Consider the following 23,509-nt stretch of genomic DNA (forward strand, 5'->3'; position numbering starts at 1 on the left):
TGTTGTACAAAGAAATCCAGAGAAAACTGCTTTTAGTTGATGTCAGTTTTTTCCAAAATGGTTGTAACTAAATTTTTGCTCTTCCACTGATGAATGTTTCCAATTGTTTTTCTTTTAATATATCTTGGTATTAAAATTTTTGTCTAGCTTCTTCCTCTATGGGAATATTTTCCCTCATAACTTTGGAAGTGGCTTATAGTTGATTCTGCAGCCATGGGGTGCTCTGTGGGACAAGGTTCATATTCCAGCAATGATACTAGAGTGTGTCTGAGAGGCCTCATAGTCAGACAAATTCAGACATTGGGAGCTCTCCCATTGGAGAGTTTTGATCACAAACAGTTTCAGTATGCTGGCAGGCAAGACACTTGAGAAAATCAATCTGAATGAATGAAAGGTATGCTTCAAAAGTGGGCATGTTAAAAATCAATGAACCCCCCAAATAGGAATAAAAATTGATCTTGCTTATATTTAGCATACTTCTCTTTGGAAATAAAGTATATTAAATTAAGACTAGTTTAGATTTTGAATCAGCTCTACATGAAGAAGTTTAGCAATGTTTAGTGCTCTAAGAATTGATTTGGATTTTCTGAGAATTACTATATTAAAAAGATTTATTGTTTCTTATTTTTGTGTCTTCTGCAGAACTAAGCACATTGCTGGTACCTTGCTGAAACAAATAATGAAAAATACTGAACGGTTAACATTTGTTAATATTTGGTTTTTTTCTGGTTTTTGTCTGCCTGGAGTTATATGATAAAGGATTTTAGCAGACGCACAAAAGCAATATGTTAGATTAAGGGTTTTTTTTTCTTTTCTGTTGCTTGCTAGAAACTTGAAAAATCCTTTTGAAATCCTTTGTAAAGACTTAAGCAAATGGGAGAAAAGAGTGAAAATCATTTATACAGGGAAGCTGATGAATTCCCCCTACATTCACTGAATTCTCCTTTCTGCATCAGTGTAAAAACTGGAGTATCTTTGCGTCTCTGTAAGACCCAAGATGCCATTATCAGCATTTGAAAACAGTGAAACAACCCTATTTACTGAATGTTTTCTAAACAAATGGATCAAAAACTAAAAAGCTTTTGTAGGTGCATTTTTAGCAATTTTCCTTTGGGCTCACATTCTACAGTAAGAGAAGTCAGGAGTAACTTTGTTGGCTTCCACTTCAGCAGATTAACTCAGCTCTAGAATAGCATTTCTCAGAACAGAATTTGTCCTCTTGGTAACGGGCAAAAAGAGACAGTAAGCCTCTTGCGGGGATTGTGCAGCAGAGACCCCAGGGACTAAGAGACTCAGCTGGACCCAGCCATATGGAAGAAACGATAGACTCCCTTGAGCATTTCCAAGCTACACCTTGCTGAAGGCTTAGTCATCCCTGCTGGGGTTTGCCGTCTAATGAAAGACAAATCACTTTCACCTATTACTGGGGTCTCAAGAGCTGTTATGAATCGCATGGAACTGAATTCACAAGCAAGGAAGAACAAAAACAATTCAAATGTTGTTAAGATGTAACCTAGTAATTTCCTAAAAAATGCTGAAGACGTACTGACAATAAACAACACATTGGGAAAATGTATTAGGAACACTGTATGTATTTAGAATTTTTTTAAAAATGGAAGGTGTTTTTTAAACAAGCACATCAGTGTTAATGCTGCTGGTCGACATATTTTACTGTATAGAATAACACTTGCCCATTTTATTTTATTTTCGAAAATAACGTATGAGAGATTCTGGTGGGTTTCGCAGTAAAACTGCAATCGAAGAACATGCCACAAAAATCCTCATCCTCTCTCTCAGTCAAGACCCTCGGTGAGACGCCCGAGGTATTTCCTAAGTGCAGCCGGGGGCGTTTCAGCCCGCTCCCTCTCCAGGTAAAACACACTGGAGCATCACGACGGACCCCAGCCCTGCTCCCTCCCCTCCCTTCTCCTCGCGGAGCGCTCGACACGCGCGGGCGGGGGCTGCGTGAGAAACTCCGCGCAGCAACTCCGAGCTCCCTGAGGCGGGGAGCGGAGAGAGGAGCGGAGAGAGGAGCGGAGAAGGGCGCGGAGAGGGCAGAGGGGAGGGGAGCTCCGCGGCGCTCCCCGGGCGGGATGGGAAGACCTGCCTCCCCCGCCGCCGCCACGCTCCCCCAACTTTCATTCACCGCCGGCGCCGCCGCGCCCCCCCCGCCCCGCGTTGGCCGGGCCGGGGCCGGGCCGGGGCCGGGCCGGGGCGGGCGGCGGCGCAGCCAGTGAGCGCGGCGCGGGGCGCTGCGGGCGGGGCCGGGGGGGCGCGGCCAGGCCGGCCCTATATAGGGCGGCGCGTGGGGCACTCTCGGCTCCGTGGGAGTGGGGCGAGGGGCGCCGTACCGGGAGAGGCGGGCGGGGGCGCCGTGCGGCCGCGTGGGGAGCGCTCGGCGGCTCGTTCGGCCGGCGGCCGCGCTCGGGGAGCACTTTCGGCGGGCGGCGGCAGGCACCTTGCGGCGGGAAGGAGAGCCGGCCGGCCTGCGAGCGGCGGTGCTATCCCATTGTTCAAGCGGAGAGATTCGGGGTGCGAGGGAGGGAGCCGGCGTGTCGCCTCCGTTCTCCCGCTCCCCGCTGCCCCCCTCCGCCGCTTCCCTCCGCGTCGGAGAAGCGCCACCAGCGGGGAGCCGAGGGTCGGGTCAGGCTGTTCGGCACCAGCACCGACAGCTCAGGTGCACCGGCGGGAGCAGGGGAAGGGGAGCCAACCCTTCCCGAGGCGCTGTAACCTCGGTGGGCTTCGGGAGAGGAGGAAAGTTGCTCCCTTTACTGCAGCAAGCCCAGGAGCTGCTGAACTGGCCTCACGTGGAAGGACTGAGCAGTTCCCACCTTTCCCATCAGGTGCCTTTGCCGCAGCAAAACCACGGTATCCGGGAGACCACGGGGAGCAGAATAACACCCCCTCTCCCCGCCCCTCCCGCTCTCGCTGCACATCGCTTGTTATTTTTGTCTCGCCGTGCTCCCAGGATCACAGGAGGATCTATAACTGTGATCTGTCACCGAGGAGAAGGTCGTGGATGAACTCCCTTCCAGCAGGGCAACGAATCACTTCTCGGCTGCTTATTATTATCGTGTTCTAGGACCAGCCCTTTCCTGCTAAACTTGGCCTGGGAGCGTACAGCAGGAGGGGGCGCGGGGGGTGGAGAGCCAAGCCCAACAGCATCTTGTGTGTTTGACTGATTTTTTTTTTTTTTTTCCCCCCTTTCCCTCCTCCTTCCTTGAGACAGTTTGATGAATGCTTGCGAGAGGGGTATGATTTGCTAAGGCGCCTCTGGCAGGGCGGTGTGTGCGCGGTGTCAGCCCCGCCGCCGCCCCCCGTGGGGCTGTGAGCGGCCCGCGGCGGGGAACGCGCGTGGGAGCGGCTGCAGCGCTGCGCGGGCCGCCGCGCAGGGAGCGCCGCTGGAGCGGACTGAGCTCCGCGGCCTCTCGCCGGGGGCTCAGCGGGGCGTCACGGCTTTGGAAGGGGCGAGGAAGAAGATAAGTAGCTCGCCCAACTCCGCCGCACCCTAAGCCTTGTGGGTTTGCTTCGCCATCGCAGGGAGTGTGTGAAGACGAGACCCCAAGTGCCGCCTCTCCCCGCCACCGACGGGCTTAGCAAGGGACGGCCCGGGCCCGGCCCCGCGCCCAGCGAAGTTGCATTCAGCCGCGGAGCGGTGCCACCCGCCTCACTTCGTCGGGGTTGTTTTCTTGACTTGGCTTTGGATAGAACGGACTTCGCTGTCTCCGCACCCTGAAAGTTGCCGGCGCGCTCCCCGCGGCGAGGAGGAGGGCGGCGCGCCCCGCGCCTCCCCGGGGCCGAGGCCGGTGGGCCCGGGCGGTGATGATGTGCGGCTGGGGGAAGCTCACCCTGTCCCTGGGGCTGCTGCTGGCGATGGCGGGCGCAGTGGCGCCGCAGCCGTGCCCGGCGCAGTGCTCCTGCTCGGGGAGCACCGTGGATTGTCACGGGCTGGCGCTACGCGGCGTCCCGAGGAACATCCCGCGCAACACCGAGAGGCTGTAAGTAACCCGGCCGGGGCGGCGGCAACCGCTCCTCAGCCTCCGGCTCCCCTCCGGGCTCCTGCCGGCTGGCGGACTGAGGTGGACCCCGGCGCCTGCCGGGTTTGGGGTCCCGACGCTCTTTGGGTGGGGGGGTTCTGTTCCCTACTCCTGCCGCTGGCCGTGCCCGCTTCACGGCGATGCGCGGAGACGCGAGAGAGGTGTGCGCTGCTGCCAGCCGCTGCCTTCCATCCCGGGAAGCCACCGTGGGGAGCGCGGTTCCCTCCTCCGCGGGGAGCGGGGGCGGCGGGGCGGGCACCGCGGCGGCCCGGGAGGCGCCCCAAGGCGGTGGTGGAGCGGCCTCTCCCCCCGCCGGCGCCCATTTCCCGGCAAAGTTGGCTGTTACGGCTCGCCTTCCCCGAGGCAGAGCCGGGCCCGGCTCCGTGGGCGCGGGCGGTCAGGCCCCGGGCGCGCAGCGCTCCCTCCCGCACGGAGGGGCGGGCGGGGACGCGCTGCCGCCGCTGCCCCGGCGTGACGCGGGAGCTCGCGGGGCTCGGCATCTGCCGGCGGGCGAGGGCGCGCCGGGTGCGGTAGCCGCCTTCGCACTCGCAGGGCACTAAGTCGTGCCACAGCGGTGATCCCTCCCCTCCTGTCGCGCACTCCGCGGCTAGGGGTGTTTTCTACATGTGGTCGGTTATTTATTATATCAGGCTGCCCTTCAGAGGTCTTAGGGAGTGGAAGAGGTGAGCGCATTATTTCTTGTTCTCTAATAAGTCATTTAAGTGTTGGCATATGAACACACGTCTGGAGTGGTGGATTTCACTCAGGAAGAATATCAGGGACACATTTCTCCTGAGACTTGTGTGGTTTCTTTGCAGTGGTGTTTTGGCCACATGTGGTATAAAACACTAAAAAAATACATTTTTGTTTTCCTGACTGCGTTGGGAACGAGCTGTAATTGTTAGAGTAGCTTCCATGTAATACCACTTCCTAATGGTTTACCTCAGGAATTGCCAAGTCTGGTTTTATTTGTAGTGATTGGAATTGGGAGAATTTTGTATCTTGAACCCAAAAGGTTATGAAAAACAGGCATACACTCCAGAGGAAAAAGTAGTTTAGAAGTATGACCAGAAATGCTAGGGCCTAAAGGCAGGTTTCCATTACTTCTGAACATGCTTCTCATTGGGCAGTCAGTATAGCTTCCTGTGCAGCAAGTGAAGAGATAAGTTTTGGTAAAATCATATTTTCTGTCATTTACTCCAACAGTGTTAAGCTTGTTTGAAACCTAATGTTTGTAATAGGAAATTAAGCTCTATTCCACATTTGTAGCCATACTAGGAAATCTGAAAGTGGCTCAAAAATTAAAATTGTCTTTGTTTCAGTCACTTAATTTTGTAACAGCCAAATAAATACTGTTGCATATATATATGTAGTAGGTTTAGTGGTTTTCTAAATGCAGTTATAACCATGTTCCGAGAGTTTTGACTCTTCTATTGTTAAAGATTGTTGTTAAAGTTAAATATGAGCTTTATAATTGGAGGCAGAATTGACTTTTTAAGAGTCTCTTGTTACAAAGTTTCAAACTACTGCTTTCAAGATTCAAAACCTTGGTTCAGTTGCTTGGAAATCAGGAACTCACGTGGTTTTAGTAGGAATGGTTTGTTGTGTTCATTTGCGTCTCCTAACTTCTGAAAATGCTGTGCCTGTGAAAACAAACAAAACAATTTAAGAGTAGCTTTTGAATGTTTTAATTTTGCTGCTTATAAATTATTCTTCTTAGGGATCTTAATGGAAATAACATCACAAGAATCACGAAGACCGACTTTGCTGGTCTCAGGCATCTTCGAGTTCTGTAAGTTTTCTCTTTCTATCATTGATATCTTTTAGGACTGATGCTAGAGTTTGTAGTTACTTTTCAGTTCATTAGGTGGATGGATTATTAGTTTTTAACTATTGTGCTACTGCATCTGAACTTAAAACCCCTTTGCCATGTGTTATATACTTATGAGTAAGTTAGCAATTGCTTTAAATATAATTTGCCTAAATTTTTTTAATATCTCCTTGAGGTTATGAGAACTTGAGGATTTAATTTGATGTGTATTACAAGTAAGAACTGCTAAAAGTGGTTGGAGTTAATTCAGTTCAAGGTTATGAAATTTACAGTTTACACTGAAAATGGGTGCTCTCAACCTGAACTATAGGGGAATTTATTAAGAAAAAAGTTATTCCTTTACTGAACATAAAAGGAAATCCCAGTCGATGCTTGTTGTTTTTCTGCAGTTTCTGGACAAAAAACAAACACTTTAATAGTGGATTTGAGAAAGGAATTATTTGGTTGTTTTGTTTGGGTGGGTTTTTGTTTGTTTTAAACAATTTTGTTTCAAGCACTCTGAAGGTTTTAAAATTTTGTAGGCTTTTCTTTTTTTCTGAGGACCAAATCTAGCTACTTATTTGATAAGGCTGGTTTAATTTGAGCAAGCAGTCTTATAAAATCCTTTTTCTATTTCTCTCTGAAATAGAATATAACATTGTAGTAATTTTGAACTTTGTTACAAAACAGAACTACTGTTATGGTTACAGTCTCTGTACAGTCTTTCACTGATGTTTCTCCCAACACCACGATTCAATATTTTAGTTTTGTTATTCTCATGTGAGACTAATATCCCCTTCATACTGTTCGACTGGAGTCTTGTAGCTTGCCGAAGAGCAGTGATGTGTGTGGAAGCATATGTGTAGTTTTTTACCTTGGGACTCGTAAACTAAATGAGTGAATGTCATATCAATTCCTGTTTCTTTTACCAAAGATTATTTTCCTTCATTTAAGTGTATGAGCCCATGTAAACTGTTGATGACAGGAGTCCGGAAGGTTAAAGTGGATGTTGCTCTAGGATAGCTGTTGTATTGTTTTAATGAATATGTGGTTGCCTCTAAATGACCACTGTTAACACAACAACTTATCTCAGAGATATTAAAACTTATATATAAAAATTTCTGTATTTCAGTCAGCTCATGGAAAACAAGATTAGTACTATTGAGAGAGGAGCATTCCAGGATTTAAAAGAGCTGGAGAGGCTGTAAGTATTTTTAATTCTAAAAGTGTTAACTCTTTTTTTGGTCAAATTAGTTGTTAAGGTACTCAGGCTTCAGATTTTAAGTTTTTGTTTATAAACTTGGGACTTCTAGCCTTATTGAGACAGAAGAGAAATAAGAAATTCTCAAGCAGTATGTATGGGACTCGGTTGGGAGGGGAGCATTCATGATCAGTCCAGATTTGAAGTGTAAACTGCAATTGTCCTGTAAGAAATAGTTTGAATATGATCAGATATTGTCACCTGAATCTTGGATGCACAAGGACTTTTTAAAACATAAATACACCATAAAAGCCTGTTTGGACATACTGTGTTAGGTGCTAGTCTTGGAGATGTTAGATGTTTCATACAATGTCTTGTTGGACGTAACTACTGGTTATAAAATATTGTCTTGTTATGTAGTATGAAAGCAGTAATTGAATTCCACTCCAGTTTTTATATGATTAAAGCTTTTACAAAGGTTTAGATAAATTTAGCTTTCAAAAATTATTTGAATTTGGATTTAAAAAAAAAAGGTTGAGTACTGCGGGGAGAGAAGATGGAGCAGAGATGAGGGGATCTTGTGTGGTGAAGCTGAAGTACAAACACCTGCTTGGTTGCAGTGAGACCTAGAAAATGAGTAGTTCCCAAACTAGCTTAGCTTTTTATAATAGCTGCTTAATTTTCAGTATGTGCCTTCTTATTTTGTTGCGCTTCAAATGCAAATGTTTTTTAAAATGTATTGTACAACTTGGTACACTTGACTTGTTAAAGGCAAGATGCTGATTGTTGGACGTAGTTTCAGTTTGGAGTCAGGAAAGTCTAGGAATGTCACTGTATTAATGTATGTTCATGTAGAACTTCAGAGTGGTGCCTTCATTCTTAGACATCTTAGTTGCTGCATTTTCATTATATCACCTTTTTTTTAAGAATGCCTCTGAGCTCTTGTTTAGTTTTTCATATGCTGCTGCTTTAACTTCATAAAAGTATTTCTACTTTAATCCATTGAAAAGCAGCACTGGCCTGAACATGGTTTGTCTTATTAAAGTTGCTTTGTATCCACAGCTGCTGTGTGTTTAAAACAAAAACCCCCACAAACCATTATGGTTTGGTTGGTCATTTTCACAAAGTTATTCAAGAGACTTAGTAACCACCAGTGTAATTATGATACTTCTATAATAGTTGAAATATTATGTATTTGAGATAATTACCTCATTTTTTCAAATAAACCAAAGTAACTTTTTGACCTAAAAATGGAAATGTTATTATAAAGTACAACTTTTTTTTTAATAAATTTTAATGAGATCGATTGCTCTTCAAAAAAAACCTGACTATGCATTTCTAAGTCGTATTAAAACACTTAATGCAATGCTTTTTACAATGTGTTTTAAACTTTGTACAAAGCATAGGGATTTAGTACAGCTTCTCCTGCTGAGGTATATATTGGAATAATATATACACATACCTAAATTTGGTTTATAAGGTCTAGATAAAAAAAATAAACAACAGTTTAGTTCATATTGCAAAAGTAAGTACACGTACATGAAACGTTAATAAACATTAGAAGACTCATGCTTTCACTGTGAATCTGGTTTAACACTGAGATACCAAATGCTTGCAAAGTCTTACAACAGTTTATAGTCAGCCTTATTTCTTGATTATATCGAAGTAAGATCTTGCTGTCTGACTTATTAACAAATTTCGAAAAACTTTTAAACTTGTCATAATTTCAAGGCACTTACTGGTAATATTTTTGAAGTATAGAATTGTAATACTAGAGAAAAATGAACTTCAACAGTAAAACTGATTTGTCTGATGTGCTTGTATTTTGCCGTTACATTGTCTGGGTTTTTTTCTTTGGTTTTTCCGTGATAACTGGGCAGCGGTAGATATTTTCCATTTACATAAGACACTAGTTCTGAAGAGAAATTACGGCTACTTTTGTGAGTTATTTTTCTTCACTATTCAGCAGGCAAACTGACATTTGAAAATTTAGTTATTTAGACCTATGAAGTCAGATTGTGTTTTGTCTTCAGAATTATTTTGTATCTGCTCCAACACTTGTCAGTTGCTTTAATTTGCTGGAATTCAGTCAGTGTTAGGTGTGTGGGTGACTTGTAATTTGAATATATATGCAGGATGTCTTTAAACCGCCCCAGCTGTTGGCTAAGAGCAAATATTTCATATTTGTGAGGAAAAGCTGAGAAAATTCTTCTTGTTTACAACTGCCAAGTCCATCTGATGAAGGCGCATTGTTATCTGACAGCCAATTCATCTCCTTGGGATTCTGAAATCCAAAATGATTTCTCAGGAAACCTGTGAGCACTTCCTTCAAGTATTTTCTTTTATACATTAAATAGCAAGCACTTTAAAGCTTTTTATTTTTTTTTTCAATGTGTAAGTGTAGGGTGTCACATTTTCACTCTAAATGTAAAGTGCCAAAGTGCTGTCAAAGAAAACCTGACACAGACCTTTTAACATGCTAGCGGAAGGTATAAGAGAACCTTACTACAATTTAAATGAACTCAATTTGGTTTATCAGATTGTTTACATTTAATATTTCTTATGTTGAAATATCCTGTGCTAGTGTACAAGCTGAATTTTAAAATATATTTCCCGTACTTCAGTACTTTAATGTGAAAACAGACTTTCACTGTAGTGGCCCTTTGGGGAAAAAAATACCCATCTCTCTAACTGAAGTGGTGGTTTTTTTGTTTTTTGGTGTTTTTTTCCCTTTTAACTGGAATTTCAGTTACAAATTTTTTTTTAGACCAATTACTCTGATTTCCAGGGAACTGTTTGGTTTGTCAGTGAGTTACTTGTGTATACTCCTTTTTAGAACTTGGAATCCAAAACACTGAATATCCTCAACTCTCTCTAATGAAAGGGAAGACTTGAAGCACTTTGCAAAATTAATCTCAGAGAGAAGAAACTCTCAACCTTCTCTTCAGAAGAGAGGAACTGCTTGGGATATGATTTGATTAAATCTGTATATATACCTCTCTCAGATGGTTTCTCCTGTAGTTTACCAAAACAGTAACAAATCTCTAGTATACAAGGTAGATGTGGTAGTATGTACACAAAGCTATTTAGACCTAATATGCTTCACAATGGGAATTTGTGTCACACCAGAGTAATTGTAGAAGTGCAATGGAACTGAAAGCTACAATAAATACTGCTCTAACAACTGATTCTTACTACAGCAGCCCTGTGTTAAAGTAAAAATGTTCAGTTTGCAATTAATGATTGTATAGGTATGCCTGCTACGTAAGAACTGGGAGGGAAAATGAGGTGGAAACTAGCAACTTAGTAAGTTATAGGTCTGTGGGAACTTAGTAGCTGGAGAAACCCTGGCTAAGGTGATTTTCCTGTAAACCTTTTAGTTGGATACTTCTGTGAGAAGTCTTCAGTCAAATAAATGGGTATACACTGCACTGTTTACTTAGTCCCAGTCTCCAGCAGTCTTGAAGCACTTTAAGGGCTGAAATCTTAAGGCTCCAGTGCAAGCCAGTTTGGTGCAATACTGCCTGAACCAGTGAGTCTGCCACCAATGTGGCTTTCTCATTGCCTGTATCTTCAATGGAAGAATCACATGGTCTGTTGTGTTGTGTAGCTGCTCTGTCTGCTGAAATAACCAACCCTCTTTGATAGAAAAATGGGCTGTAGGTGTTGAAGTTCAGTTGGGACAACTTATACCTTTGAATACATCCCAAAGCATACCAAAAACTCTTGGATTAATTATGATCTTGACTGTCCTGTATTTAACATCTGCAAGAGTTTCTATGTTAACTAGTTACTTGTATGAGCCCATGTACCTGAGCAGGGCCTCTAAAGAGCATGTGGATGTTCAGTACATCCCACAGGGAAGGGATTGGGATATGACCTGTTATGTTGCGTGAGCCTCTGACATAGGCCACAGTGATGTATCAGTGTTGGGTATGTGTATATATATATCTGCTTCATGTCAGGGAAACAAAAAGGATCTAGGTATGGAGGATTTTGACAGCATTTATGGATTTCCAGAGACCACTGCTTATTATGGGAGACAAAACCTTTTGAAACGATTCCTTATGAGAATGTGGAATTAAACACTTGTTTCTTCTTTCTTCATAAAACTGTCGTCTTGGGTGTGATGTTTATAATAGTTTGAAATAGTCTCTTAAGATAGCAAGATAAACTGTACATCTCCCCTTTCTGAAAACTATTAGACACAGCTTTAAAAATTATTTTTAATAAATGTAGACCGTTGTTATCCCCAAGGCCACCTCCTTCTGTGGTGTTGCCGATACTGCTCAAAATATCCCAGTGTTTTTACAAGTCATTGCCATCTGGAGGGAAGTATAAAACTTGGTTGAAGACAGCTGCTGTAGACTGAACCACTTCTATTATAAGCTACTTAAATCTAAAATTTCTGTACAGTTCTTTGTACTCCAGAAATACAGTGTAGTCAGATTTTGAGGGCTGACTATACTCTTGTTTAAAAAGAAGAACAGTTACCTTTTCATTTAAAAAAAAAAAATTTTTTTGGCTGACAGGAATGTTTTTATCATAATCTTTCCTAATATTTTTTCAGGTCTAGTAGTTGGGATTCCAGCTGTTATCGTTCTAAAACTATGCTAAACATGGAAAAAACATGTCAGGATAGGAAGAGTTTACAGCAATTGTTTGAAAACTACCCACATTTTTTTTTTCTGTATCTGTGAATAATCCATTGAGGCAGCAGTATGCCCCTAAAATGCTAATTTGGAGTCTGATTCTGCAGACATTTACCATGTGAATAACTTGGTTTGCATGAGTAGTCCTACTGATTACTCCTGTGAGAAAGGTTGCTTGTGTGGCCTAAAAAATTTCCAGGCCAAGACCCTACACTTTTGATACTTGACTAATAAAATTTATTTCTAAAATATCAATTTATGATCTTAATAGTTCTAAAGTGTTACCTGTGTAGACTTAAAGCCAAACTAAAAAGAAACAAAACCAATCCCCAAACAAACAAACAAAAAAAAGGCCACCAACCCCCATTAAACGTATTTCTGCTGTAGTGTGTAGATGAAACATTACTCTCACAGAAACAACTGCAATCTCTGAGTTAGTATCTAAGCAAAATCTCCCCTCCTGCCCGTACCTCCCCAAAAACCAGCTCCCCTGAGCTACATGGTGTGAATAAGTTGAAATCAGGAGGTCAAGAAAAGAATGCCGTAAGGTTGAACATCAAGTTGGTACATGAAATAGCTTTTAAATGGAAATTATTGATGTTGTATTTTCGTGTTTCTTACAATGCATTACTGAATGATGTGGCAACAAATATTTCAAGAACTAAATGTTTTGTAACCGTTCATTCTTTTTTCTAAATTTTTACAACACAATTCTAAATTGTCAAACTGAGGAATTGTCTGTACTTGCTATTTATTTGGGCTCCATATCCACAAATACATTCAAACAAGTTAATAAAAGTTAACATGATGGGAGCATTTACTTAGATGTGTACTTATGAGTGTTTGAGTAGTACTGAAAGCACTATGGTTTTGTTCATGGTACATACGAACAATTTGAAATTTACAGATATGTCACAGCACAGAAAGAAAAGTATATTTCAACTAAATAGTTTCAAGGAAAAGTTCTTTCTAGTTAGAAAACAAACTACTTCGATTTCTGGATATAAATTTTTATGTGAAACTGCTGTCCTTGCAGTTTCTGCAGCAAGGGCTTAATTATAACCTCAATAAATAGGAGTTGATCTTGTTAAAAATATTAAATAGGATTCAATAAAATAAAGTGGGGTTTAGTTGTATTTCACATATTACAGGGTTAGAGTTATCCATTTGAGCTCTTTCAGATAAATGTAGTAAACTATTACGCTGCATTAGTAGGTTTTGAAATGGTAGAATCAAAAGTGACTTAGGAGTTACCATGATCTCTGAATGTACGGTGTTTTATGGAGCATCTCATCTTGCAAAGTCATGCATAGCAGGATGGACTAAGAAATAAAACAGTCCATCTGGGATAAAAACAAATACAGTTTATCTTGGGCAATAGTGTCCATTAGGCCTGAGCATTTATTGAGGGAATTAACAGCTGCTTCAAAATAGACTATGAACTAGTACTGCTCTTTCTGCCTAGTCTAGAAAAGAGCTGCACTATATTATGTGTATCTTCTTTCTTAGGGTACAGACTTATTGTATCACTGATGGCATAAAACATACTGTTCAGAGATTAAAATAAACCTGTATGCTAACTTTTTATTATGTATTGATATGTGGCATGAGACTGCAGTTTTATTCCAATGACTTGATTAACTTCATTGACAAAATGTAAATTCCAACTAGGAAAATACTAACTTCTAAAAGGAGAATAGCAGGATTTTCATGATTCTTTAAATGTGAACTGTATCAATAAATTAATCCCAGAATAATTAGTTTGGGCTGAACTTTGTCTTTCTGGGTTTTGAATCTCTTATAGTATATAGTCATTTCAGTTACAGAAGAGAAGCATAAGAAACAGTGGATTTTACTTCTATGAAGCTATATGATCAAAATTCAGGGGCAGAGACTTCTGGAAAAAATGCCAAATGTCATCTGTTTTTATGGTGCAGTTTTGCAGTTTTAGCTGAAGCAAAATTTGATTTTTTTTTTTTTTTCTGGTTTGCAGACACTTAGGTGTGAAGTGTAGAGGCTATTGTGGAATCTTAGGACCCCTGATGAAAAATGCTGTATTAGCAGTGGAGTCACCACTACTATTCCAGGAATAATTTATATCACTATCATAGTTAAAACCACAACCCATAAGTGAACAGTATTTCATATTTCATTTTGTGCTTGATTGTATATAGTGTCAATGAAATCAGTTTTTTGGTCGTAAGATCTTGTGTTATAGTACAGAAGTTCTTAGCTCTTTAGCTTGAAATTATTCTCCAGTTTCTTTTCTCACTGAATATTGGTCTTTATTTTGGTGTGGAAGTTCCTTACTGAATCTGAGAACTAATTTTTTTAAGTTGGGGTACATTCTGAACAGTTTTGACTGCTGCAGACAGGAAAGTCTAATTCAGACTGCCTACAACTCAGGGGGTTATGCATGTGCTTGTTTTTTAAGACTGCTCAATGTTATGACTTCCTCCCCCCATAGCATTGATACTTAATTATCTGTCTGGCATCAGTCTGAATACATGAGCATTTGAAGAGTTAATGCCTTCACTCTTGTGTGTGATAGGTAGTAGAAGAATAATGAGTTCAGGTAACGAATACCTGTTTTTGAACAGCCCTGAAGGGGTGAACAGTTATTCCTTGTTAATCATGGATGTGAAAAATCCTTCTCTTAGCTAATCCTACATAGTTAAGGGCAAAGCATAGCACATTCCTCATCTTGGAACAAGCAGGAGGCTGAAACCTGCAGTGCTAATCACTTACCAAGGGAATGTGGGACTATCTTACGTGAATTGTACTGGGGCACCTCTATTTACAGTTAAAAAAAATAAAAAATACTACGGTAATTATTCTATATTAGCAGACTTTTGTCAAAGTAGCTTCAAATATCTTCTCTAAAAATGTCTGTTGAATCAGAAATACACAAAGGCCGTCTTTGAAGACAGTATTTAAAAAAAATCAGAAGATAACTACATTTTGATGACAGAATACTACAAAATGTTTGATAAAACTATAAGTCCAAGAGCAATTTTCTTCTAAAAGCCTTTTCAATGCCTGCTATTATTTTTAGTATTTTTTATTCATCTGACTGTCTTTTCTCATGGGACTCCTTTTATAGGTCTAGAAGTCAAATTGCAGTGAGAAGTCCTGTTTGCTCTTTGCAGACCTTTTTACGAATTCCAGGGCAGGAAGGCTGTTTATTTTTCCCACATCTGTTTTGTGCTCATCCTTTGTGACATTGTTTGCTGGATGCTCTTGTTTCTTGTTTCCTCTGAAATGGGTAATTTGCACTGTTGCAAAATGGTGAAACCAAATCTGAATCTGCAGAACTGTGCCGGTGTTTTTGTTTCAAATGGTGTTTCGTGTTTGGAAGCTATTTTAAATTGATTCTACAGAGCAATGATATTAAACTCAATGCTATAAATTTTAGTTTTTAGTCTATAAAAATCATATTTATTTGTTGCAGAGACAGTTCAGTTTTTTTAAAACTGATTTAATATTAAATGGCCACAGGTGAAAATTGAGTTATCATCATTTTAATATAGAATATGTGAAAGAACATCAAAGATGCTCCTTATTTTAATAGCAGAAACCACACTTCTATCTGGAATTTTACAGTTAAGCTCCAAAAATGTATGAGGAATCTGGCTGCAGCTTCAGTGACTCATAGTGTTATATTACCTCATTTACTATGAGGAGTCTGGTTGAAACTTCATCAGAAGAAATGTTTTATTCTCCTTCATAATATGTAGTGCATTGTGCTGGCTTGTCTTTAATAATAGTCTAGACCGATAATCAAAAACAATGTGGCAAAGTCTCCCTTAATTTTTTTAAGGAATACCAGCCTTTCTGGCTTTGTTTTGGCAGGACGTCTGTACAGGTGCGATAGAAAAATACTTGAGTGAAAACTTACTGTGGTAGCTCAGTGCCAGAAAGACAGTTACAAGCCTATCAGGACTATCCCCAGGCCTTTCTCATGTTTCTAAAGAATCTGTTCAAACTCTAGTTAAATTCCATATAATAGAGTGGCTTCCCCTTCCCACTTTCTTTGCCTTTTTTTTTCCTTTTTTTTTTTTTTTTTGGCTTGGAAGTGATCCCAGGTGTTGTCAAAGATCATCTTTGTTTCATCTGATACTTGAACCTATATTACTCCATGGAGGTTTTATAACTTCTGTTTCCTTATTTGTGGTATACTTTATAGAATAAAATCCAATAAATTAACCTCATGAGATTGTGGAGGTTTGAAGAAGTCTCTGAAGATTGTCCAGTCCCACGCCACAGATTAATCCAAGGTCAATCAGAGCAGGTGGCTGAGGGCTGTTTTCAGTTGAATTTTGAACATCTCCCAGTGACGGATAATCTACAGTATTTCTGGGCAACCTAATCCAGTGTTTGACTACCCTTGCAGTCAAACAATTTTCTTAGGTCTAAGAGCAATTTTCCTGTACTTTGATTTGTGTCCATTGCCTCTTGTTCTTTCCCTGTGCACCTCTGAGAAGAGTCTGGCTCAGTCTTCCTTGCTTGGGAAGGAAGTGCATCACTTATTTATACACATAAAGTACTTATACACATTGAGATATCTCTGAGCCTTCTCCTCCTCAGGCTAAAGAGTCCCAACTCTCTCAACTTCTCCCAGTGTGCTTCAGTCTGCCTCCTTACTAATCTTAGTGGTCCTTCCCTGGACTTGCTCCAGTATGTCCATGTCTCTCTTGTAATGGGGAGGCCACCACTGGGCACATCTCTCCAGGTGCCTCCCTAGCGCTGATTGTAGGGAAAGACTACCTGCCTTGACCTGCTGGCAACACTCTTGCTGACTCCACTTCAATCTTATTCACCTGGACCCCAGATCTTTCTCTGTGAAGCTGATTTCCAACTGGTGGTTCTCCAGTGTGTGCTGGTGTATGGTGTTGGTCTTCTCCAAGTGCAGAGCTTTGCATTGCTCTTTTGTTGATCTTCACAAGTTTCCTTTTAGAACAGTTCTCCAGCCTTAGTCTCTCTGACAGGCAGTGCACACACCTTGTGTATCAGTCATTCTTTCCAGTTCTGCATCACCTGCAAACATGCTGAGGGTGCACAGTGTCCCATCTTCCAGATTGTTGATGAAGTTCTGAACAATACTGGTTCCAGTACTGACCCCTGGGGTACATCACTAGTGACTGTTCTCCAGATGGACTTTGAGCTCCTGATCACAGCCCTTTGAACTTGGCACTTCAGCTAATTTTCGATCCACCTCACCATCGGCTTTTGTAGCCTGTACTTTATCAGTTTGTCTATGAGGACAACCATTATGAATGACAATGTCAGAAGCTTTACTGAAGTCAAGATGAACAACACCTACTGCCTTCCCGTCATCTGCCAAGTTCTTTATGCATTGTAGGAGGCTATCAGGTTAGTCAGGCATAATTTTCCCTGTTGTAAATCCATGCTGACTACCCCCAGTCATCATCTTGTTCTTAGTGTGCCTAGAGCAGAGATAGCTTCTCTTTTGCTCTGTCACATTCCCAAGCATTGAACTGGAGCTTCCTAGCCTGTAGTTTCCTAGCTTTTACTTTGTTTTTCAGGCTTTTTAGTGCCGTAGGTAGAATTAAGGAGAGTAGTGACCAACTATTTATAGAAATATCCTTTCTGTTGAAACAGTAAGGAATACAGAAGCTTCCAGAAAACAAAAGCCTTAGTTTCTTTCTTTCCTTCTTAATAAACCCCCCTCTTTTTAGAGGTAAAGTGAGTATAGACCTCTGACAGTGCAAAACACTGTTCTGCATAATGTAGGGAGAATTGATTGTGGTAATTTCGGACCTGACATCAAACTCATGGGAGAAGAAAATGAAGAACAGAAAATAGGGTTAGGGTTCAAGTAGTGTACACTAGTACGGTGTAGTACTGTAGTACTACAAATAAGAAACTGAGTTTACAGTAGTATCCTGATTCTGTTCAGAATTTTGTTTTTTTAAACTGAAACAAATATCTAATAGATACTTGAAATTAAATGGAGATTAAGTTAGATATCTTTCGTAGCTAGTCACTGTTTAACCTGGAAAATGGAGCTGTGCTTAAGTGGTTTTTGACCTGGGGAAAACTTTCTTGGCCATCCAAATGCTGTAATATCAGTCCTGAACTTCTCAGATTCCAGTTTTTATTCATGAGGTTGGTAAACTTGATATTGTTAGGCTTAATGAGATTATGAATAGTTTGACTAGAGACACAAGATCTTTGCAGAGAATTCTTAATGGAAAAACTGGCACAGTCTTTTGCTTAGCTCTTAGTTTTTGGGCCTTCCTCTCACTTGATGACATGTTCATTCAAGTCACATTCATGGACAGCAGTTGCCAGATGTGTTGAAGTTCAGCATATTGTGGCTTTGGACATGGATACACAAATGTTTTCTGCCTCTAGCAGATACAGCAACATGTTTTTTGTAGTAAAGTAGTAAGACTTGCCTTCCTTTCAGACATAATTCAAAGTCAAACTCTCTATAAAATTCTCTGGTGAGGCAATAGGAGTCACGTATTCTGAACTCTATTATTCTAACCCTATCAGAGTCAGACTTTTAGGACTTCATGGTTAAATAAACCCATGGAGATGATTTGGGTGCTGTGCACTAGCTTTCTGTTTTAAGGTTCTTGGATAATTTTGTAAGTTGATTCTGTATTTCCTGAGCTCATAACTGATGTTAGACCTTTCCAGAGGATGCATATCCCTGTAACATCTTGGAACTACTTAGGGAGCCTAGTGGGCTCAGTCCTTGTGAGTAGAAAGTACTGCTGCATGAACACACAGAGGTTTGATTACTGACAAGCATTGAAATTTTTAAAAATATAACTGTAATGAAAAAAGGCTTTTGTGCTTTTAAACTCTACGTGTATTTTGCAAATGAACTTCAGTGAAATGTTATGTGGTATTTTCAAATGAGTGTAACAGTAATGACTTCTGCTGACAAACAGATGTGGATGTGCTCCTTTCTAGAGTACAATTTCTAAACTGTACAGTGCTGTGTGCTACTATGTGCAGATAGTGTATTTACTTCTCTTGGTTAACTTTGAAAGAGGAATGAAAAATAATGACTTATGCTACCAATAAGTTTGTGTGAGTTGGAAGCCTTCTATCCTTCCTGAAGCAATGGTGGTAGAAGAAAATGCATCTGTGCCTCGTATTTAGAGTTTTGGAAGGCTGTCATTCTCTATGCACCTAATGGGATAGGCTGTTTCTAATTAAAGAGTACAGCTGATTTATAACTTACTTGGGACAGCTCTTAACTTCAATCAGTTTTCAAGTTATCTTTGAGTGCTTCTGTTGTTTTAGAGGGCCTATGGGTAGAAGTACCTCTACTTGAACTAAAACCCACTGGAAAATTACTTATGTGGGACAAAATAGCAGCCTTCCAGTACCTGTGAGGTGCTTATGAGAAAGCTCAAGCCAGACTCATTGCTGTGGTGAGTCAACAAGCATAAATTGAAATGGGAAGTATGGCTGCATACTTGGGAAGTAGGGACACAACTGGGAAGTATGGGCTACAAATGAGAAGTAAGGGCACAACTTCTTCACCATGAGGACAGTCAAGCACTGGAACAGCTCAATTGCCCACAGAGGCTCTATAGTCTCATACAGCTTCTGTGGCTGTATGTAGCTGATACCATAGGATCAGAAACAAGTTACAGTGAAGGCTGTAACAAGTCTGTGAAACAGAGACCTGCATGTGAACTATAGCAATTGCAGATGATTACATTGTACAAAGTATAATTAAGATTTTTTTTTTCTCCCTTCTGCCCTCATGCGTGATTGCAACTGGATCATAGTTATTGTGGTATGAAAACTTGAGAGAGATATCAGAACAGATTTGTGGCATGGCCAGACCTCAGTGGGTTAGATACATTGTTACTGGGACCATAATGTGCTCTCCCTGCAGTGTACCTCTCTCTCTGTCATCCTCTAGGTATCCTCTGGCTGCACGCAGAAGACAAGTAAAATTCAGATATGTACCAATTTCAGCTAAGATAGTCTGTTCTCTTGAACCAGTAGTTCAAATCAAGCCCCTTTTCTTTGCTTACCTTACTGTTCCTTCACAGTGTAACTTACTGTTTGTCTGTACTTATTTCTTATCTGCCTGTTGGTATTGAGCTTCCTTTAAAGAGTATTTTCTCCCCCTCACTTGTCAAAGATTTTCATTCTTTGTCTTTAAATTGACCCTTCTGTATACTCCTTCCATCATTTCACTTTGAAGATGCTTTTCCAGTCTTTATTGTGTTTAGAAGACTGAGCTCTGGGAGCTTTAAGCTGAGGTATGTGAAATACTTTGTGTACTCTAGATAGTATGTGGACTTTGCTTGAATTAGTCGTGAAGAACTCAAAAATTTACCTGTGTCAGGGTGTCAGTTTGCCCAATCTCTTTCTTCCTAAAGAGACGTTCAGCAACAGAAGGAAAAAGTGATATATACTTTAGTTGCAGCTATGCCTCAGGGTTTTTTTTTTTAATTGAAAGAATTATATGACATTGGACCCTCATCCATTTAATTTTAGACACTACAAATGGACTTCACAGTCCAAGTTATTGCAATATTAGAAGAAATTCTCCAGTACACTTTCTGTTGCTCACACCACTAACACTTTGTCTCTTCTGAGCTCTTTGCCTCTGCCTGAAAAACACAAATATTTATAGCTCATTTGGAAAACTGAATAGTAGCAGTGTGGAATATATCTTTGCTGTTTCTTCAATGCTTCACCTTGAACTTCCTGCCAGTTCTGGGATACCAGTTCAATTTGTGAAACTGAAATTTCTCGCATTGCCTCAGGGGAAACTCTGCCTGCTAGGTAGCTGTGGTGAGGTGTCTGCCAACACACATTGAAATAAAATGTGATGGAGTGTTTCTGATTGTTTTTAGTCTGCAGTGGCTGTAGTTCTTTACAGTCTGCACTCTTGGATCCTGTGGTCCATCTGTGCTTACCTCGAGTTCCAGCTCCATGGAGAAAGAGGATCATGTCTTTCTCAGTCACTCTTGTTCCACTGCATTTGTGTGTTCTGGATAACTGTTGTTATTTCAGATAAAATTAAGCATGGGGTCACCTGAAAAAGTTGAACTGTTGGGGAACCATGTATATTAGTGAACCATTTTAAAACAGTAATGTATTTTCTGGACTCCTCGTGTGACTCTGTCCAAAGATCGGAAACTCTTCATAGTGACTGTTGAATGGGAAGCTGTTGAGTCCTGTGGTATTAGGCTGTGTGTTTCAGATTTGCTCTGCATCCTTTTTCCCATTCACATACATGTAGTTTCATAACAATTTTTTTAGACAGAACTATCTACTGTAGTCCTGAAAAATTTATTTCAGTGAAGTTCATAAAATCTCCTTATAGGAAACTTTAAAACATCAAATTGACCCCTTTAAAAGCATCTGCTGTAACTTATTAGATGTAAAGAATAGCTGAAACCTCTTTCTGAAGTATGGAAAAGGACATATTTCCTGTTATTGCCTTCATGAAAATTAGTAATGTTTTATGTTCTTAATCACAGGCAATAAATAAAGAATGGTCAAATTTTTGGTAGAGAAAGCTTAGTTCTAAAAGAAACTTCAGTGAGTGGGATGAAATTATTCCAAGTAAAAGCTACAAAATACAGGATTCACAAAAGATCAGTAATTTAACTTGTGTATTCCCTTAATTCACTTAGTGTTCAAAGAACAAGCATTTTAATTTTGTAAAAGGCAAAATAAAAATGTGTGTTGAAACACTAATTTAAAGTGCCAAGCTCACTTGGTAGAAACTGTTGAGATGTGAGGATAGTGCTGTTTATTGCTAGTTTAATGGAACTTGATTTATTGTCCAGAACTTAGATTTGAAAGTCTGCACAGCAGCACATGCATCAGTATTTTAATGGTATACTCAGTTGTGTGGGCCATGTGAACTGCAGGTAATACCAGAAACTCCTGATCTAAGGTATTAACTCTTTTTATATTAGAGCAAGTGTTTTACCTGTAAAGAATCTTTTGGAGTGATGCTGTGTGCTCCTGTAAGACTCTTGTAGCATTTAGTGAAAGGCAGCTTGCCTGATGAACTCGATCATTGTACTATAGTGCCTTTTTTGTATTACACAGAACTTCCACAAAATAACAGATACTGAGTAAATTTATTGCCCTTTCAGTTACAACTCACCATTTTTGTCTAGCACCCAAACCTGATAGAGTTCCTAAGAAATACCAACAGATGTTTTTGTCCTGAACAGCTATTTGAAGACTAACTTACCAAATTTTTACCCTGCATGTTTTTCCATGTTATTGTGGATCTGTAATCGTGTACTTAGAGGTTTAAGTCTCTATTTTGCTAAAAGAAGCAGTGAATGAATTTTATTTTTCTTTTTATTTAATTTGTTCAGGTTTAGTATTTCTTAATTTCATTTTCACAATATCTTTGGATCACAAATGTAACTGTTACTTTGACAGAACTTTCTTTTTCAGTTTTGTGGTCTTAGTATATACATTCATATACAAGTTTACTAAAGGTCAGAAAATTTCTATTTTTAAATGACCTCATCCACAAACACCAAAATATATCACTTTTTTGCTTTTATGTAGGTAAGGTTTTCTTCTTAAGTAGTGTTCAAATCAGAAGTCTTCCACTAGCCATTAACTTATTTATAGCTCTATCTTTCATTTATATGGAAAATTTTCTTTTGACTGATTTGGAAATGTGATTTACAAGATCACAGTTCGGATTTTTTTTTCCTACTTACTTAGCTGCATTATCACTCGTCTCTCTTATCCCAGTAGTGTAGTCCTTCCTTTTCAGTTTTTTCACTCTAAATTCTCTTTTAATCTCTATATGCATGATTTAGATTTCTTCTGCTTAAAGAAATCAGAATTTCTGACGCTTGACTAACAAGAAGGAACCTGACATTAAGACTGGATAATTATGGATATCTAGAACTCAAAAAGCTGACTGTTTGCTAATGGTTTGAAATCTGTGAACAGATCTGTGTGTACAAAAAAATATTTCTAAGATTACTTTACTCTCATCAGTAGTCACACTGAGCTTTAAGGGAGCAATAGCTAAGTTCACTAAACCATGGAGCTATGTAAAATTGGTTTTTTGAATGTCTGTGTGTATCTATATGGGAAGTCATGAAAAAAATCTTTAAACTGGAAAGACCTTTATGTGGAACAATGTTTATGCAAAACAAGCCCTGAGAGGCTAAATAGACTTAATTATTTAAATTCAGCCCTAAGACTAACAAACAGGAAAATCTTAACCTGTATGAAATTCTAAAACTTAATTTTGCAAAACTGCTGCCCAACATATTTTTTCACCTTGTGGAATGTCTTGGTAGGAGTCTATTGATGTATGTAGTGTAACCATTGGATAATATTTATCTATATATATATCTCTATATATATATCTATATATCTATCTATCTGTATATATATATATATATATCTATATCTCAGGTAATCCCATGCAGACTGGTGTCTAGGAATGCCCTGAATTATTGTATTGACAAGCATTGTGCATTGCAAACTGCCTTGTGATAAGGTTTATGGAACAAAACAGCTTTTTCCAGTAGGTTGCTTTGCTTGAATGGCAGGTGGCATTAAAACAACCAAAAAACCTATTTTGAGCTTGACTTCTTGACTGGTATGACTGTAAACTCCAGGGCTGTCACTTACACACAGCAGAGATAATAATCTGCATTGTATGTTGAAAAAAGAGATCATGAAAATAAAATATATTTGTCTTGGCCAGTGGTTGTTCTGTTGTCTATGGCTATAATACAGTGGGCTTTGATCTTGTCACCTCAGTTTAAGCAGCTGTGACCCTGGTCAGCATGCTCAGCGAGAA

At 40.3% G+C, this 23,509-nt stretch overlaps 1 protein-coding gene across 6 annotated transcripts in view; it reads left to right on the top strand.

Moving 5' to 3' along the window:
- The first annotated feature begins 2,389 nt into the window (after positions 1-2,389).
- Positions 2,390-23,509, top strand: part of SLIT2 (slit guidance ligand 2) — a 268,878-nt gene continuing 247,758 nt past the window's right edge. For all 6 annotated transcript variants that reach the window (XM_051771501.1, XM_051771500.1, XM_051771504.1 and 3 more), the window contains exons 1-3: positions 2,390-3,998; positions 5,758-5,829; positions 6,980-7,051. In XM_051771501.1, the coding sequence (XP_051627461.1) occupies positions 3,823-3,998; positions 5,758-5,829; positions 6,980-7,051 (320 nt within the window). In that variant the 5' untranslated portion in view covers positions 2,390-3,822. The remainder of the gene's footprint in view (positions 3,999-5,757; positions 5,830-6,979; positions 7,052-23,509) is intronic.

This window comes from Manacus candei, unplaced genomic scaffold, assembly GCF_025592945.1.
Source record: "Manacus candei isolate 608988 ecotype Guabito, Panama unplaced genomic scaffold, ASM2559294v1 h1tg000135l, whole genome shotgun sequence".
NCBI classification, from domain to species: domain Eukaryota; kingdom Metazoa; phylum Chordata; class Aves; order Passeriformes; family Pipridae; genus Manacus; species Manacus candei.